The following is a 17,998-nucleotide window of genomic DNA, read 5'->3' as shown; positions in this document are numbered from 1 at the left end:
GTTGAATGAAGATTCAACTCTTGAATTTTGTCTTCCCAAGGTTTCCTTCCCAAGGTGAGTTGAACTCCAATTTTCGTCACTTCTCTTTGACCACAAAATAAAGTGATTATTTTGGGCTTTCTTGGACTTGAATTAGGCTCAAACTGGGCTGGACTTGATAGGTATCATCCCCAAAATAATTTCCCATGCTCTCTTTTGCCATAAGTTCTTGTATTAGCCCATTAAGTACCTCCTTGATCTTTTTAACTCTCTTTGACTCCTTGATCCAATTTGCTGATGAGAAACAGCATGGGCTGTATCATTTCTTCATCTTGGGCTTAGTAGAAAACAACTCCTGGTTGCCAAACATAATTCTGGAAGCTCTTAAACCAACTGGTCCTGAAACTCATCAAGTTAAGAAATAGATCCACCTCCTTTGGCAAATGGGACGTAACTCTGTGGTTTGTTGGCCAAAGCTTGTGTTCTTGAGCTTGTTGGAAACATAAGAGATCCATTGACATCCTCCAGTTGATTTCGTGTCCAAATTGATTCTGAGTTGATCTGTGTAACACGATCTTTGGCTCAGACGCGAAAATGGAACTAGGACAGATCCACTGACTTGAAATATCCATATCTTTCAAGTATGAACTGATTTTAACGTGCTTCCAATTCTCAGTGGTTCTAGGATGGATCAAGATTTCAGAACAGTTTTGTTCATAGCTTGAGTACTTCTGGCTTGGTCGGAATCCTCCTTTGAATGCTCGTAGGTCTAAGTCGCGTAGCCATGAGTTCACCTGATTTGTAAAATGAATAACTCCTTCACCTAAACTCTGATTGGACTGATTCAACTTCGAGATATGCTCTAGATGCGGTAAGAATGCATCCCAAATAGCAGTTTGGTAGGAAGAGTTGATCTTTGACTTCGTTCGTGTTGAGCAAGACTCAAGGGTCGTCTTGGATGGTCTCATGATCATATCATACCCTTCCTCTTGAAAAAGTTTCGTCCTCGAAACTGTAAGACTTTGGGTTGGAGAGTGTTGAAGTGACTCTGGTGGCTTACCATGAGGAAGATTTGCACAGTTTATAGTGAGATCTTTCTTGGTTCCTACAAAATCAACAACTTGCTCTATCTTGCTTGACGATAAATGGAATGTTGGCTTTTCTCTCCTTGTTGGTTCATCAGATGAATCATCCATACTATCAAGGTTGTTGATGATAATGCCTTTCTTCGCGGCTTCCTCACTCTGATCTTTGCTGATCTCTTTGTGCTTTGGTTCCTCGGCTTCTGTTTGCTCACTCGGTGATTTTGCTATTTCTAACAGATTTTTCTGAACCAACAACTCCTTGTGCTCCTTTGGTGATGGTAACGAAACAAAAGCAGCTTTCTCTTCTTTAAAAAGAAGAGATGTCCTTTCTCGTTGGTAACTTGGTGTGACAGTAGACGCTCCATCAGTTGGTCTAGAAGGCCTCCTTAGAATATGATTTGAACCAAGATGGTGATGGTTGGGAACATATCGTTTCCTCAAAATAGACTTCAATTCTTCCCAAGTCTCAATAGGGTGTTCTCCATTTCTCCTCCTGCTTATCACCAACTGATCCCACCAAGTAATGGCATAATCACACAATCCAGTGACTGCAACTTGTACCTTCTTCATTTCGCAATAGTTTTGATAACTAAAAACCGACTCAATCTTTTTCTCCCACTCTAGGTATGCATCTGGATCATTCCTGCCTTGAAAGGTAGGAATCTCCAACTTATTACCTCCAATGTTTTCATAAGTTTGATCCATGCCATCTCTGTGTTGTGGCCTCCTATGGCTTGTTCTTGATGATTGAGTAGTGTAATAATCGTCAACCCTTAATACTCTAAGTTGATCTCTTTCTCTTCTATGCTGCAACATTTGTGGTTGTCTTTGTTATGCCTCCACTTGTACTTCATCCAACCTCTTGTAGATTGCACTCATCTCAACCCTCATCAACCGTCGCATCTCTCCCATAAGTGCTTGAACTTGTGGATCATTAGACATTTTTTTCTTCTTTTTTTTTTTGCTTTTTTTTTTGCCTTTTTTTTTCTTCTCTGTTTTTTCTTTTTTTTTTCTTTTTTCTTTCTTTTTCTTTTTTTTTTCTTCCTTCTTTTTTTTTCTCGTTTTATTTTTTTTTGCCTTTTTTTTTTTAAATAAAATAAATAGAAATAGAAGATGAAAAGATGAGAAGATGAAAATAAAGAAGATGGAAAGATAGAAAGATGATAGATAGAAGATTGAAAGATAGAAAATGATAGGAAGAAGATGAACGGTTAGAAGATGAGAGAATGATAGAATACCAAACTCAAGGGTGTGCTCTGATACCACTTGATATGATCCTCCCAAGGATTCGGCACCTTCGAGTTGGTTGATAGAGACACCTTGATTCTAAAGACGACGAAGCCTCAAGAATAAGGATGGTGGAATGAATGGTCGCACAAGAGTTGCGGAAAGACTCTTGATATACCGGTTTGATCTTTCAGCCTCACACCAAAAAGATCGGATCTCTCAGCCTCGCACCAAGGAGATCGGGGTTTTGACTATCGGAATCACACCAAGTAGTCGGTTTTGATTGTTGGAATCACACCAAGCAATCGGTTTTGTTCACAAAGAACAGAAGAGAATCACTCTCAAAAAGAAAAGGTTTTGATAAAAAGTTGGATTGTTGATTATTTCTTTACTCTTACATGAGTTTATATAAGATAAGAAAACTTGGTAACAAAGCCAAGTATTATTCTTGAAACTAAAAACAATAAAGATAGATAGTTGAATGAAGATTCAACTCTTGAATTTTGTCTTCCCAAGGTTTCCTTCCCAAGGTGAGTTGAACTCCAATTTTCGTCACTTCTCTTTGACCACAAAATAAAGTGATTATTTTGGGCTTTCTTGGACTTGAATTAGGCTCAAACTGGGCTGGACTTGATAGGTATCATCCCCAAAATAATTTCCCATGCTCTCTTTTGCCATAAGTTCTTGTATTAGCCCATTAAGTACCTCCTTGATCTTTTTAACTCTCTTTGACTCCTTGATCCAATTTGCTGATGAGAAACAGCATGGGCTGTATCATTTCTTCATCTTGGGCTTAGTAGAAAACAACTCCTGGTTGCCAAACATAATTCTGGAAGCTCTTAAACCAACTGGTCCTGAAACTCATCAAGTTAAGAAATAGATCCACCTCCTTTGGCAAATGGGACGTAACTCTGTGGTTTGTTGGCCAAAGCTTGTGTTCTTGAGCTTGTTGGAAACATAAGAGATCCATTGACATCCTCCAGTTGATTTCGTGTCCAAATTGATTCTGAGTTGGTCTGTGTAACACGATCTTTGGCTCAGACGCGAAAATGGAACTAGGACAGATCCACTGACTTGAAATATCCATATCTTTCAAGTATGAACTGATTTTAATGTGCTTCCAATTCTCAGTGGTTCTAGGATGGATCAAGATTTCAGAACAGTTTTGTTCATAGCTTGAGTACTTCTGGCTTGGTCGGAATCCTCCTTTGAATGCTCGTAGGTCTAAGTCGCGTAGCCATGAGTTCACCTGATTTGTAAAATGAATAACTCCTTCACCTAAACTCTGATTGGACTGATTCAACTTCGAGATATGCTCTAGATGCGGTAAGAATGCATCCCAAATAGCAGTTTGGTAGGAAGAGTTGATCTTTGACTTCGTTCGTGTTGAGCAAGACTCAAGGGTCGTCTTGGATGGTCTCATGATCATATCAAGATGGAACTCTACATATGAGATGCTTGTAAGAGCTTTGAAGTTTAAGGAAGCATTTGTCAGCTTGAAGTGGTTTGACAGCAACTACAAGACTTTGCCTTCTGATGATGAATGGAATCGTGGAGAGAAAATCTGTGAGTTGTTGAAGCCGTTTAGTGATATCACGACACACTTTTCAGGTTCTAAGTATCCTACTTCTAATGTCTATTTTACACAAGTGTGGAGAATTGAACTGTTGCTGAGGAAATTTGCATCTTGTGATGATGAAGATGTGGCAAAACTGGCTCAGGATATGCAGATTGTGTTTACCAAGTATTGGGGGGGATTATAGTCTTATTTTGGCAATGGAAGCTGTTTTAGACCCAAGAATGAAACTGCAAATGCTTGAAGTAGCTTATGAAAGAGTTGATCCAACTACTTCTTCATCGAAAATCAAAAAGCTTAAAGACAATTTGGAGATGCTCTATGAAGATTATAAGGCTACATCTAGGACTTGTTCTTCAAGTATTTCTGTAACTCCAAATCCGCATGATTGGGTCAATGAATCTCCACTTGATGATGATTATGACAATGTAAGAATGTTGCTTTTGTTGTTTATGTTGCTTGTGTTGCTTATGTTGCTTATGTTACTTTTGTTGTTTACGTTGCTTGTGTTGCTTCTTTTCTGTAGGATCTTTTTGAGCTTGAAAAAGCATCGGAGTTGGAGTAGGCAAGACAAAGACACATCTGGATATCTATTTAGAAGAGCCAAGATTGGAGAGAAAGTCTTTTCCAAAATTGGATGTTTTGTCCTTTTGGAAGGACAACCAGCATCGACTTGGGGAATTAGCCTATTTGGCTTGTGAAATACTAAGTATTCCCATCACCACGGTAGCATCTGAATCAGCCTTTAGTATTGGATCTCGGGTCATAACTCCTTACAGAAACTGTTTGCTTCCAAAGAACATTCAAGCTTTGCTCTGTACCCGTAATTGGTTACGTGGTTTTGCAGATTATGAAGGTAACTAAACTCTTAACTTTTACATAATACTATTTTCCTTAATAAGTGAACTTTAACTTTTACATAAAACTATTTTCCATAAAACTCTTAACTTTAACAGGTAACATAGAGAACAACTATGACATTGGCACAACAACATGTACTTCAGAAGAATGTTCAAGATCAGGAGATTCTATCATGCATTGAATATGTTGCTTCTAGTGTGGTCTTGTTCTGTTTTGTTTTGGCTTCGTCTTCCTCTTCGTAAGATTCAGTGAGAAGTAGTAGTGTCATAGGGTTTTAGGAATTTTATTATTTGAGGCTTTAAGATGAGAATTTGATTTATTATGATCCGAATTGGTTTGTTTGGTACTAGTGGGTTTTGTTCTGTTTTGTTGTATCATACAAGTATGAATTCGTATTTCGTTTCTTTGATATATAATGTTTTCGTTTCTGTTTTCCTTTGTTGTTCTCTGATTACAATCTCTAGTAAAAAAGCAATCTTAAGTAAAAAATAAAAAAAAAATCCATCTAAACGGGTCTAAACGGGCCAAATAAATGGGCAGGGTCTAAACGGATACAGGGTCTAAACGGGCAGGATATAAACGGGTAGGATATAAACGGGTCCAAAACGGGCAAGGCTTAAATGGGCAGGGTCTAAATGGGCAGAGTAGTCCCATTTTAACATCCCTAGATATAGACATACCTATTCTAACAGTTGGGGCTTGTGAGTTTTTCTCATGGTTAAGGAATCGGCGGTACGTGTTTCCTTGAAAGAGGTTCTCTTCTTTGTTTTTTTTGGCGCTTGAACATAGTGCTCTGTTCAAAAAGGTTAGGTAAGCCATCTCTCTGTTTGGTTCCCCTTCGCCTCAGCTCGTGGTTGTTTGCTGCTCAGTTTTCAATATCATCCCAACAATCGTAAAAGGATAGCTCCTTGGGCGTTTCACCTCTCTCCGGACTATCATGGCTTTCCTATATATCTCTTCATTGTTTTTGGTTCGACTTCGGTGTCGTAGTTTGTTTCCTTACCTTTCTCTGTTTGTGGTTCTCTATGTCTTGGCTTGTGTTAGGCAGTTCGATCTTCCCAGTCCAAGTATAATGCCAGTACGTATTGGTTTGAGGCGTGGTTGGGTATATTGCCATCCACTCCGTCTACTTCCTCTGTATCCCGTCTTTGCCCACTTGGCATAGTTTTGCATTTGTTGATGGTATATATGTGTTCCTTTAATTCTTGGAAGATTTTCAAAATTTTATGTTTGATTTGTCTTCGACGAAACGACGAGTAAAAGCACGATTCATACTATATCCCACGATACGATGTTCTTGAACTTCAACTGTATAATTTATGTATTTATAGAAAGTTTAAAGACGTGTATATCAGTATATGTGTGTAAATGCTTCGTATAGATTGAGTCGGTGACTGATGATCTAGAAATACTCAATTAAATAAGAGGCAATTACATACGAATTTAGTAGATAAGAGTTTCCTAATTAATCGAAAATTCTGGTTTATTCAAAAAGACATGTAGAAGAAAATTGTGAATACATCAAATAATACACGAATTAGGGTACCACTTAAATACTCTTAATCATACACTTACATGAACGAATGTGACAAAATAATTTGAAAGAATCGCACAAAATAGGCCTGGGCATAAAAATCGTACCCGAATATTCAACCCAGAACCTGACCCGAAAAACTGGGTTCGGGTTGAATACGGGTTTGCCTATAAAACCCTATTGGATTCTATTTTCTAATACCTGTGGGTTCGGATTAGGGTCGGGTAATACCCGGTACCCGTTTGGGTACCCATTAAACCCAAACATATAAACATATTTATAATATTTATCATTAATATAATGCAATTACCCCAAAATTATTATTATAATTTTGAATATTTCATTTAGTTTTATACCTAAATGTCAAAAATGTTTTATACCTAAATGTCAAAAATAATCAAAATATCTAAAATATTTTGTTATGTAAGTCAAAATTTAACTAAATTTATTTAAATTTAATTATATTTTTCGGGTACCCGGTAGTTCAGGTACTAATCGGGTTCTAAAATTTGTAACCCAAACCGACCCGAACCCGATAGTACCCAAACCGAACCGAACCCATATATCTAAAAATATCCAATAGGTTCTATTTTTCTAAACCCGTTTACCCGAACTCAAATGGGTAATACCCGAACCCGAACGGATTATCCGAATGCCAAGCCCTAACACAAAATTTAAAATTTTATATCAAGAATGTATTTTTTATTTTTTTTCTTACAAAACAAATCAAATCACCAACACACCAATACGGAAAAAAAATACCAAATCAACAATCAAATTCAGAAAAAAAAAAAAAAAAGAAAAAAAAAATCAAAGCTTTGGGAACGAAATCAGTAAATTTGTCTGTAACCAAGAATAGTCCGGCGACCACCACCACCGCCGTCACCGACTCTTCTCCCTCCTCCACCACCTCCTCCTCCGCTTCCATTAATAGCAGAAGCAGCCGCCATGGATATTTTCTTAAGATCCTCAACATTCGCGTAACTCTTACGAGCCATTCCCATCATCATCATCCCTTTACTCTTCTTCTCCCCTGCACTCGCCGACTTGCTCCCTCGTGAAACCGATCCCGATAAAACGCTGCCGTTTCTACTCTTCGAAGCCGGCGGAGGAGGAGTAGTAGTAGTGTTGTAACTCACCGGACGACGATTCTCTTTACGTAACACGGCTGAGAAATCAGGAACCGATTGAGCCAACGAAGACGGCACAGCTTTTCTCAACCCAAACCGACTCTGTTTCTTCTTCTCCTCCGCCGAAAACTTAACTTTTTCTGGTGAAATTACCGAATTACCCTCGAATCTGACTTGTTTTTTGATCCTTGGCTCTTCTTCTACGTCTTTCTCGTCGAGATATTTCTGGAAATCGCGTTTCATACGAAGCTTTGATTCGCGTAGTTTGGAGTATTCGTCGTATCTTGGACCTCTTTCGAAACCGGAGAAACCGTCTAACAAGAGTTTATTAAGCTGATGAGTGTCGGAGTTTTGTGAGAGTATAAGAGACATCGGATCTACAGAGAAGAACAGTTGTTCCATGCTCGGTTTCGAGATTATATCCGCCATTGATTCAGAATACGATCTTCGAATTCGAATCACTTCTTCAGTAAAAGAGAGAGCTTTTTTTATTTTTGTTAACTCGATTTTTCTTGTTTTGCAAAAAGACTTTATTTAAGGAATTGGTAAAAAAAAGGTTTCTCTTTTATGGTTTCCGCAACGGTCCAGTGTTGACGATTATTCCCCTTTTCCTTTTTTTATTTCCTACGTTCAACGGTCTTATTTAGATAGTGTGGGACCCAGTGAATCATTGATCAAACGGTCATTAATGTACTTGATCCATCTCTTTATCTATACAATTTATGTAATTTGGTTTAGTCCGGTAATAAATATCTGATCTTTTGTTTGTTTATTTAATAGACTTAAATCTAATAGAAAAACTCATAATGATATATATCGATAAAATTTTGATCGTTATCTAATAACGCTTACAAATTACAATATAAGCTAGACAAAACAACGACTAAGGTTAATAACAATGTTTGGACTATGGTGTTACTACTGTTACTGATTACTGTGACAGGTATAATCACGACCAAGTAGATGTGAAGGAAATTAAACTGCGTGAAACTTGTATTTCTGTCCCAGATTGAATCGAGATATTGAGTCACTGAATCCTTCTTCAATGAGTGTCTTCACACCTTCAACACCTTGTTCCAGTCCATCATCGATCTAGACATGATTCAGTTCAACATTATCCCATTTAAAATTTGATGAACAAATAGACATACAAGTTTCAGATTTGCAGAGTTCTATTGACTGATGAACTTAGGTTTTACCTGTTCACGCTCCAAGGGGCTGAACTTCTGTAGAAGAAACGCTTTCATGTCCATGTTACCTGGTGGATTTCCAATTCCTGCAATTCAACAGGTAATTTTTTTACTATGATTTGCAAAAGGAGTATTTGGGGACAGGACTTCAAGGTGAAACAGGACACAAACCGATTGATAAGCGGGGATAGCCTCGACAACCGTTTAAATGTTCTGTCACATTCTTCAATCTGGTACATAACAAAAGAAGTTATAGGCCTTTTCAGAAAAGCATAAGCAATGGTTACATTGTTTCAATTCTGACTAGAAATCATAAATGATGAAGATGCATTACTTTCTTCACAGTGTGATGCTCTTCCTAGATATAAAAAATGCTTTACACTATTTGAACTCGATTCTATTCTTCACTATCTCTAGGTCTTAGATCTTGAGTGTCCTTTTAAAATAACATCTCCCTTCCTCAAAAGCGAGTATAAGTCTAGAAATTGAACTCGGAAAAAAGATTGCAGGAGATTTGAATATTTGACTTCACATATGATTCCTTCTAAGTTTATAAGCAAAGACACAGTTTTTGTTCATTTCCTAAACCAAAAGAACACACAATGACCACTTCGCTCTTCAGAGACATTACTTACCCGTTGTGTTGGCTATGACCTCCTTTTGGTTGAAGCCTCAAGACACCATTAGGCAAACCCATGTCATCATAAATCTACACCATAGAGGCACATACAATCTTTTGGTCAATTCCATTTCATTATCTATCACACAGCAAGCAATAAGACTCAGTACTTACCATCAGGATGTGGCGTAAGGGTATTTGATAATACGCCGCTAAGGGTCCAACCTTCAGAACACATTACCACACCATTTCAAGTTTAAAGAATGATGTTAAAGCTCAAGCATTTAGGCTATCAAATCTAATGTAGAGAAAACAGTGTCTGTTATCTCACTCAAGTGATAGTAGTAATGTAAGTAAGACTAACCGATTCACCACTAAAATTCATGTATGCTTGAGGTTTAACCAACAAAATCGGAACTTCTCCAACAGAACCTGTTCTGGTCACACAGTGAAATTCCAAATTAACTAACAAACAAGTGAAAAAGAACACCTGAAACCAAATGAATCAAAAACAGGAAAATGCTGAGAACTAGAGAACCTACCTATCCCAACTAAAGCCTTGGACTGTATAGTGTTCATGGAAATGTCTGTAGCTCGAGCTATATGATCAATCATCTCAAAACCAATCTACACATAAACAAAAAAAAATCAAGAATTAAAAAAGAAAAAAGAAGAGAACTTTGAAGTCATAAACATTAAAATTGAAAATGTAAAGGAGTGAAATTTTTACATTATGCCTTGTTCCGTAATACTTTAATCCAGGGTTACCAAGCCCAACGATAAGCCATGGTGTGTATTCAAACTTAAGATTGTTATCAGAAACAGGCACGCAGAGAGCATAATGATCTTTTCGAATTCGATTTTGCTTGAGGACCCAATTTATAAGCTTTTGGGTAGAGAAGAGATGTAACTGGAGAAGGCGACGCACAAAACATCGCTGAAAAATGAAAGAAAGATGTGAAATTGCTTCGTCAAGAACTAAAACCCTAAATTCCCAATTTCGTTTAACTTTATCTTCTCAAGGGAAATAATAATACTTACCCATCAATCGGGACGAGGTTCTGATGAACTCTAAAGTGTAAAGAGTTAAACTTGTGTAGAATTTTGAGGATTTCGACGAATGATTAGGAGAATTTGGTAAACGCAACCTTTGAGGATACGACGAAGAGTTTTATCAGTCTCACTGATTTTGCTAGAGAAGGGGAAGGAACAAAGGCGTTGGAGGATTATTAATTGGTTTTTTTTTTTAGTATTATACAATTATAATAAATATTTTTCAGTTTTATGTAAATTGTATACGATTTTAGTTGTTAATGTTTTACATTAGTAAATTTAGTACATATAAAAACTTATTTAAAAAAATCAGTTCGACAATGAGAGCCGAACAAGAATTAACGGTAAAAATTAAAAGATTTATACAAAAAAAAAAAAACTGATAGTTTTAAATTATGAAATAGCATGGTTTATACACGGATTATGAATGGTGGTAGTACAAGTGCAATTCATCTATGTTTCTACTCTAACCGTAAAGATACAATTATAATTTTCCACGTAATCTGTTTACTCCATTCGAAATTTTTGTTTCTTTTTTTTTTCCGGCTTTTTTACTTTATCTTCATAAGTTTAATAACACTTAGTGTTAATTAACAAAAAAATGCAAATATCGTGAACATTATATGTTAGTGTTTAGGTGGGTATCCGACACGACATCGATCTCAGATAGTCCTTAACTCCTTATCTTATAGGTTATAGACATTGTTTGAAGTCAGTAAAACAGAGGGATACATGTTTTTTTATATGATGTTTTAATATGATAAGCGCATAAAAGAAACATGGGATTGAAGAGAATAGAAAAAGAAAAAGTATTGAAATAAACAAAGGCCAAAACGCGCTACTGTAGAGACATAAACGCAGACAGAAAAAAAAAAGAAAGAATGAAAAGGGAAAGTGTTTTTACATAGGTTTCGTCAACTCTGAGTAGTATGTATTAGAGAATCGATCTGAGATCAATTAAGGAACTAATTGAGTCATTATGCTGTAATCGTTGAAGTACTCTCACTTTGATTGGCGGATTCAAATCGATAGAATCAGTGCGTTGACTTGGGATCTCTAGTTCATTCAGTAAACTGCTACGGTCGTTTCATTAGAATCAGTGCGTTGACTTGGGATCTCTAGTTCATTCAGTAAACTGCTACGGTCGTTTCATTAGAGTGAGTACTCTAATCCTTATTTCTCTTCAATATTTTCATGGAGTCAACAGACTTTCTTGTTGTTCGTTCCCATAACGCATGCAGGTTCTAATTTCAGAGTTTTTTTTTTTTTCAATCGCAGGCTTGGTCTAGGCACACAGATTTGAGTCAAGTTCTAAATTGGAGTCACATTTGGTCAAAACAGAGACGCTTTAAAAGGTAAACCAAATATGAAATGAATTATTGAGACGATGATGTAATGCCCTCATGTCAACAAATTATGTTTTACTGGATAGATAGCTTGTTATTATCCAGTACATGAGTTTCATGTCGCATTGGATGTTTGTTTCTTTTATATATCTTTTTTCGTTGACTTGCAATGAAAACTAATTACACGTAGAATTTAAATGGAAAACAACTTTATTAACATAGCATTAACATATTACCAAATTAAAATCTACAGTCTGATAGTCTGATCAATGCAGGGGACAAAAGGGTAGTCATATAACTTCTTCTTCGAGCCAATGGTTGAAAGGTTCCCATTAATGTTCCTCCTTGTGTCACATTTATTCGTCTCAGGTACGGCCGCTTCCATAATTCTGAGATAACATTTTTGGTGGTTTAGTCATATTATTTGATGATTTTTTTTCTTCATTGTTAATTTTCTTATTAATCGTAGGAGTAATGTCGAGAAACTTTACTATAGAAAACAAATGCGATTACACTGTCTGGCCAGGAATCCTAACCATGGCTGTTATGGCTTCGCCCTCCACCACCGGCTTCTCCCTTAAGAAAGGGGAGTCGCGTGTGATCAATATGCCATCTTCATGGACAGGTCGTTTGTGGGGTAGATCCCACTGCTCCACAAGCTCAACAGGGAATTTCTCTTGTGCAACGGGCGACTGTGGCACGGGAAAAATTGAGTGCTCCGGAGAAGGAGCATCGTCTCCGACGACTCTAATCGATTTTACCCTCGACGGTCCAAACGGTGAAGACTACTATGACGTAACTGTCGCGAACGGTTACAACCTTCCCTTGGTTGTGGTCCCACAGCTTTCAGGGAGTGGCCGGACATGCAGCAACGTTGGTTGCGTGGTCAACCTAAACAAGACATGTCCGTCAGAGCTTAGGGTGATGGGACGCTCCAACAAGCAACAGCCCATCGCTTGCATGAACGCTTGTGACAAATTCGGGTTGCCGGAGTTCTGCTGCTACGGCGAGCACAGCACACCTGAAACATGCCAACCGACGCTTTACTCAAAGAATTTCAAGAACGAGTGTCCACTCGCTTATAGCTATGCTTATGACGATAGAAACAGCACCGTCAGATGCTCAAACTCAGCTAACTACATCCTCACCTTTTGCCCGCTGATTACTTCGAACACCACCAAGTAAGTTTCCGTTATCACCTTTCCTCTAGTCACTTTCTATTTCTTCAAAGACGTTTACAAGGGTCGTTAGACATCACACAGCTTTAGTTTTGACCATTTATTCTAGTGATATATATTTTGAGTCTATGATTACTAATTTACAATGCGAATTACGTTTGGTGTCTATATTTCGTGTCAACCCAATCCAACTTATCACGCTAATGAGTTCATGTCATACTCCGATCCCTACCATGTTTATTATGTGATCCAATGTTATAGAAATATTTTTCTAAAATTTGGTTGTCAAAAAAATAGTTACATTTTTCAAGGTTGGTAAATTTCGTTAATAATCAGTTAACAAAAACTTTTTTGGCAGTTTAGGAAACTAATCAGTCCTTTGACTGCCATTTAAATATTCTAGGTGCTAGGCAAAATCTTATGTTTGATTAACGCCTATCAGCTTTTAAAACATTTTTGAGACTTCATATGTATTTCTTATAAACTGATATAGTGATATGTATGTAATAATGTCACTTGTTGGATAGCAACACCATAAGCTCAGCGTCTCAATCCTCCAAGGAAACAAATGGAGGAACAAAACGTAAGGTTTATTATATTTTACCTTTTCATACCACTATATCTCATGTTTCTTTTTTCTTAAGAAGACTTCTTGTCTGATTATTTTTTCATTGCAGAAAAATCATCATGGAAGTTAAAACTCATACTTGGTACCATAACTCGCTCAAATCATCTGATTGGACGTACCCTTGTATATATACAAAAACACCTGGATTTTTATTATTCTTTATTATCTTATTCCAGGAGTCTCAGCAGCAGCTTTAACCATGATGATCACAATTTTCGTCGTAATAATATTGAGAACAAAAAATGAGAGAAAGAGTGATTGGGATGAGCAGAATGTTGAGGCAGTTATAATGTTGAAACGATATAGTTATACAAGAGTCAAGAAGATGACAAACTCATTTGCACATGTTCTCGGGAAAGGAGGATTTGGAACTGTCTACAAAGGAAAGTTACCCAATAGCGGTCGGGATATTGCAGTAAAGATCTTGAAGGAAACAGAGGGGAATGGAGAAGAGTTCATTAATGAAGTAGCTAGCATGAGTAGAACATCTCATGTCAATATTGTTTCTCTGCTTGGATTCTGCTACGAAAGGAACAAGAGAGCTATTATATACGAGTTCATGCCGAATGGATCCCTCGACAAGTTTGTTTATGAGAATATGTCAACCAAGAAAGATTGGGAAAAATTATATGACATTGCGATAGGTGTGTCTCGTGGGCTAGAGTATTTGCACAATCGTTGTGTCTCGAGGATTGTGCATTTCGACATAAAGCCGCAGAACATACTGATGGACGAAAATCTTTGTCCTAAGATTTCAGATTTTGGTCTTGCTAAACTCTGTAAAAACAAGGAGAGCATCATATCGATGCTACACATGAGAGGGACCTTTGGATATATTTCCCCTGAAATGTTTTCCAAGAACTTTGGAGCAGTTTCGCACAAGTCAGATGTTTATAGTTTTGGTATGGTCATTCTTGAGATGATTGGAGCAAAGAATATAGAAAGGGTTAAATATTCTGGATCCAACAATAGTTCAATGTACTTTCCAGAATGGGTCTATAAAGATTTTGAGAAGGGAGAAACCACAAGGATTTTTGGAGATGGTATGACCGATGAAGAAGAGAATATTGCAAAGAAATTAGTACTGGTTGCTCTATGGTGTATTCAGATGAATCCATCTGATCGTCCACCGATGATCAAAGTCATTGAAATGTTAGAGGGGAATCTAGAGGCCATCGAAGTTCCACCTAATCCGTACTTGCTTTCACTCCCGGCACCAGTTCCAGAATCTCTTGAAAATAGCAATGAGACTTCAACATTCTTTAATCCAAGTCATTCTGAAAGAGGTACTCGCTTGTCTAGTGACGAAGATGCTTTACACTTTTCTGAAGAAGTGTTTCAACAAACTATTGAAGAGAGTCAGCATGGGTCAAGGTCCTCCTAAGCTAAAGTCAACCGGAGAGTGGATCTCTTAAGACTTGTCAAGATCAGCAGGTATTTTTTTTGAATGACGGTTAGTCTTAAAAATTTCTGACTTATTTAGTGTTAATTATATGCTTATTATATGGTGTTTATTAACAAACACTGAACATTGTTGGTTGACGAAGACTAATTTCCACTGTCTTTTTAATGGAAAATCAATTTTATTATATCATAACAATGTTACAATATACATATACATGAACCACTCAAATACATGAAAAAAAAAGTTTAACACTATATGTTGCTTAATAAAGTGTTGTTACAATAGTTGCTTTAGTAGAGAACAACGCTAGTTTAAACTTCCCTAAAACAAATCTAAGGTGTCAATGAACTTATTTTCTTTCCAGATAGGCATTCTATTGATTGTACTAATGTTTGCGCCAATTTAATGTTTAAAGTAACAATTTTCTTCAACAGTAACAAATTTCTTCAGCCCCACAAAAATGTAACTGTTTAGAAAAAGGGAAACAAATCTAACCGTTTTTAGCAAAATGGGAAAAAAATAACCGTTTAGTCCTTTTTTTTTTTTTTTTTTGTCAACAGGAGTTGTATTGATTGATACTTTTTACGGCAGATTACAAGAGCCCTTACCCTACTACAACCCTTACCCTAGTACAACCAAAAGCCAAAGGACCAAAACTAAAAAAAACAGCCCAGACAAAAACTGCCCTCTATAGCCCACCCTACTATAACCGTTTAGTCTACCAACATATTATTTGGGATCGAATTAGAGAAGTCTGATCGGACTACTTTAAAATTTCAAAAACCTACTAACCTATCTACTATATTATTCTAACCTTTTAAACAAATAACCCTATTCCCATCCCATGTGTATATTACACAAAATGTCACTATATTTATTATAAAATATAATAACCTTATTTTAATATTAATTTGTTGTAACCAGAAAATAGATTTATTAAATGCGCATGTCATTATATTAGGTCTCCATCATTCTTTATGACTTCGTTTTAAAAAACTGTGGGGATTTCAGTCACTTTATTGTTATTCTAGTTTTCACCGTGAATATGATCTATTTTCTTTTAAAAACTACTTAACTCACAATGAAGACGATCTATTTTCCCACTAATAATTGAAGATGAACACAATACTTATAGTTTGAAAGCAAATTACGACTTTGCAAATCAGACTAAATTAAAGATAATTAAATAGAGGATCTACAAAGATACTTTAGTCTAATTATTTATTAAATCAATCTATTTCTAGTCAACTTTTTTAGTGGGAGATTAGTTTTGATGTCCTACGCCGGTTATAGTTCTATAGAAATTAAGATATGTGTGTTTACTGTAATTATTAGGATTTGTGTCAAAAATATTATAAATCAAAGATTATATACACTACACATTAATCTTTAATCTTTTAGTATCAAGATTGAAAAATAGTAAGGGTTTAGAATATAGATTACTATGAGTTAAAAAGAAGAAGATTTGGAACATGAGAGATTTCCATTTCCGTTGACGTTGAGTATATATTTTCGTTGCCATAATCAGTTTCCGAGTTTTTTTTTTTTTTTTGATGTGCTTTTAACTTTCTAAAGAATTTCGATAGATATTTATCTTTATAGATAAGCTAGTTTTAATTTGGTAAATGAGTTGATGATTAGAGAAGGGATTTTGATTGGAGTGATTATAGGCACAGTACCTATGAATTGAATATATGCATCAAATAATTTGAGTAATTAGACTTAGAAATAGATCAGTCCGTACTACAATTAATTGAGGACACCGATATCGTTATTCTATAATTATGGTTGATGTATTAAAGAATCAATTTAAAGAATCAATTTAAAGAACGATCTCTTTTCGTCCAAAAAAAAAAAACGTAAGATCTCTAAATTTTTTTAAAGTTAATAAATGTTTAGAGATCCTGCTTTGGATGATAGTGATACTTAAACAAAGAAAAAAAAGGAACACCCCGTACCTAGCAACCAGTATATGATAGTATACACATAACCATTTATACACAGCCATTTAAACATTAATCAAAACAAAAGGACCCTTCCGTGTCACCTCTAGTTTCACAAAACTTCGGTCTTTGTTTAGCTGTAATATATATTGATCATGGCCAAGTTATCATGTTCTTATTTCCTTGTGCTCATGCTTGTATTGTCAGGTAATTTCATACGTTTCCTTATTTATAAGCATACAAAATACACATGTACATGATAATTTTATGGAATTGTGATTGATCATATGTATAGACCGCGATGTTTTACTTTTGTAGCTTTTCTAATGGTTGCAAGAGCTGAGGAAAAGCGATGTCATTTGACGATTGACAAAGAAACTCCATGTGATCTTGTCGATTGCCGTTTAAGCTGCTATACTGGTTACAATGGAGTTGGCAAATGTTGTGACGATCCTGAAGTCGGAGGGCCTCAAAATTGTGGTTGTCTATTTAATTGTTAAATATTTGTTTGCACTCCACATCGAGGCAGAGATATTATGTTAAAATCAAAGAAATCACAAATATTATATTTTATTTAATATAATATATATAACTAAAAATTAAATCAAAAAGTTAAATGTAGATTTCTAAACATGACCGCTTCAATACAAGTTTTGTTTTATTTTTAGAATTTTACCAAATTTATATGATTTTCGGAATTAAACATTGTATCATGTAGCCAAAACGGGTTGAAATCAGAGTATGAAACTAAGTAGATGAAATGTAAAAGATTATAAAATGTATAACACGAGAACTATGTATACATTTTCATGTGCTAACTATCTAGAATGAAATATTATTCAGTCAAGATATACTCATTATAGTTGCTTTTTTAATTATTTTTCTTTTATTTTTCAACAAATTACTTATATAATATATTAAGAATTGTTTAAGATTTAAATAATAAAGATGCTTAAATCATGCTATCAACCGATTTTTTCCCTTTTTGATAACAAATTATCAAAATCATAACAAGATATCAAAAGTATAGTGTTTCCATTTATTTTGAACTTAATCTGTATTAATAGAATTTATACATAAAAACTAATTCAGAAAATATTTATTCATAAATCAACTCAGAAAATCTTAATTTTATAATAAAGATATTTTAATCAATTAAAATAAAAAACCTACTTTCATCAATAGTATCAATAAAACAATTATTCATAATATTAATACACTACAAGAAAACAAGCCTTTTGCGA

The 17,998-nt window shown here is 35.6% G+C and overlaps 3 protein-coding genes and 1 pseudogene across 5 annotated transcripts; 2 read left to right on the top strand and 2 right to left on the bottom strand.

Moving 5' to 3' along the window:
- Positions 1–6,925: 6,925 nt before the first annotated feature.
- Positions 6,926–7,977, bottom strand: LOC104719495 (uncharacterized). Its single transcript, XM_010437425.3, has one exon. It carries the CDS (start codon positions 7,819–7,821, stop codon positions 7,093–7,095), a length of 729 nt encoding a protein of 242 aa, XP_010435727.1. The 5' UTR covers positions 7,822–7,977; the 3' UTR covers positions 6,926–7,092.
- A 204-nt stretch (positions 7,978–8,181) lies between these two features.
- LOC104719494 (chloroplastic group IIB intron splicing facilitator CRS2-A, chloroplastic-like) lies at positions 8,182–10,136 on the bottom strand (annotated as a pseudogene). Its single transcript, XR_015568988.1, has 8 exons — positions 9,932–10,136; positions 9,744–9,828; positions 9,566–9,633; positions 9,376–9,426; positions 9,218–9,291; positions 8,754–8,812; positions 8,592–8,668; positions 8,182–8,484 (listed from the first exon to the last, which is right to left on the bottom strand). The product of XR_015568988.1 is annotated as a chloroplastic group IIB intron splicing facilitator CRS2-A, chloroplastic-like (transcript).
- Positions 10,137–11,084: 948 nt separating this feature from the next.
- On the top strand, positions 11,085–14,995 carry LOC104719493 (PR5-like receptor kinase). 2 transcript variants are annotated; one of them, XM_087470138.1, is made up of 7 exons: positions 11,085–11,353; positions 11,533–11,609; positions 11,876–11,969; positions 12,070–12,781; positions 13,306–13,361; positions 13,456–13,488; positions 13,583–14,995. In XM_087470138.1, the coding sequence occupies exons 3-7, from the start codon at positions 11,915–11,917 to the stop codon at positions 14,788–14,790; spliced, it is 2,064 nt and encodes a 687-aa protein (XP_087326264.1). In that variant the 5' UTR covers positions 11,085–11,353; positions 11,533–11,609; positions 11,876–11,914; the 3' UTR covers positions 14,791–14,995. The 2 variants fall into 2 exon arrangements, with proteins under 2 accessions (XP_087326264.1, XP_010435726.1); XM_010437424.3 differs by having other exon boundaries at positions 11,100–11,411.
- A 1,801-nt stretch (positions 14,996–16,796) lies between these two features.
- Positions 16,797–17,306, top strand: LOC147937209 (defensin-like protein 159). The gene is made up of 2 exons (XM_087468238.1): positions 16,797–16,961; positions 17,073–17,306. Exons 1-2 carry the CDS (start codon positions 16,910–16,912, stop codon positions 17,252–17,254), a joined length of 234 nt encoding a protein of 77 aa, XP_087324364.1. The 5' UTR covers positions 16,797–16,909; the 3' UTR covers positions 17,255–17,306.
- Positions 17,307–17,998: the final 692 nt, after the last annotated feature.

This window comes from Camelina sativa, chromosome 10 (assembly GCF_030686135.1).
Source record: "Camelina sativa cultivar CO46 ecotype springtype chromosome 10, ASM3068613v1".
NCBI lineage: Eukaryota > Viridiplantae > Streptophyta > Magnoliopsida > Brassicales > Brassicaceae > Camelina > Camelina sativa.
This window is presented reverse-complemented; position numbering and strand designations above follow the sequence as displayed.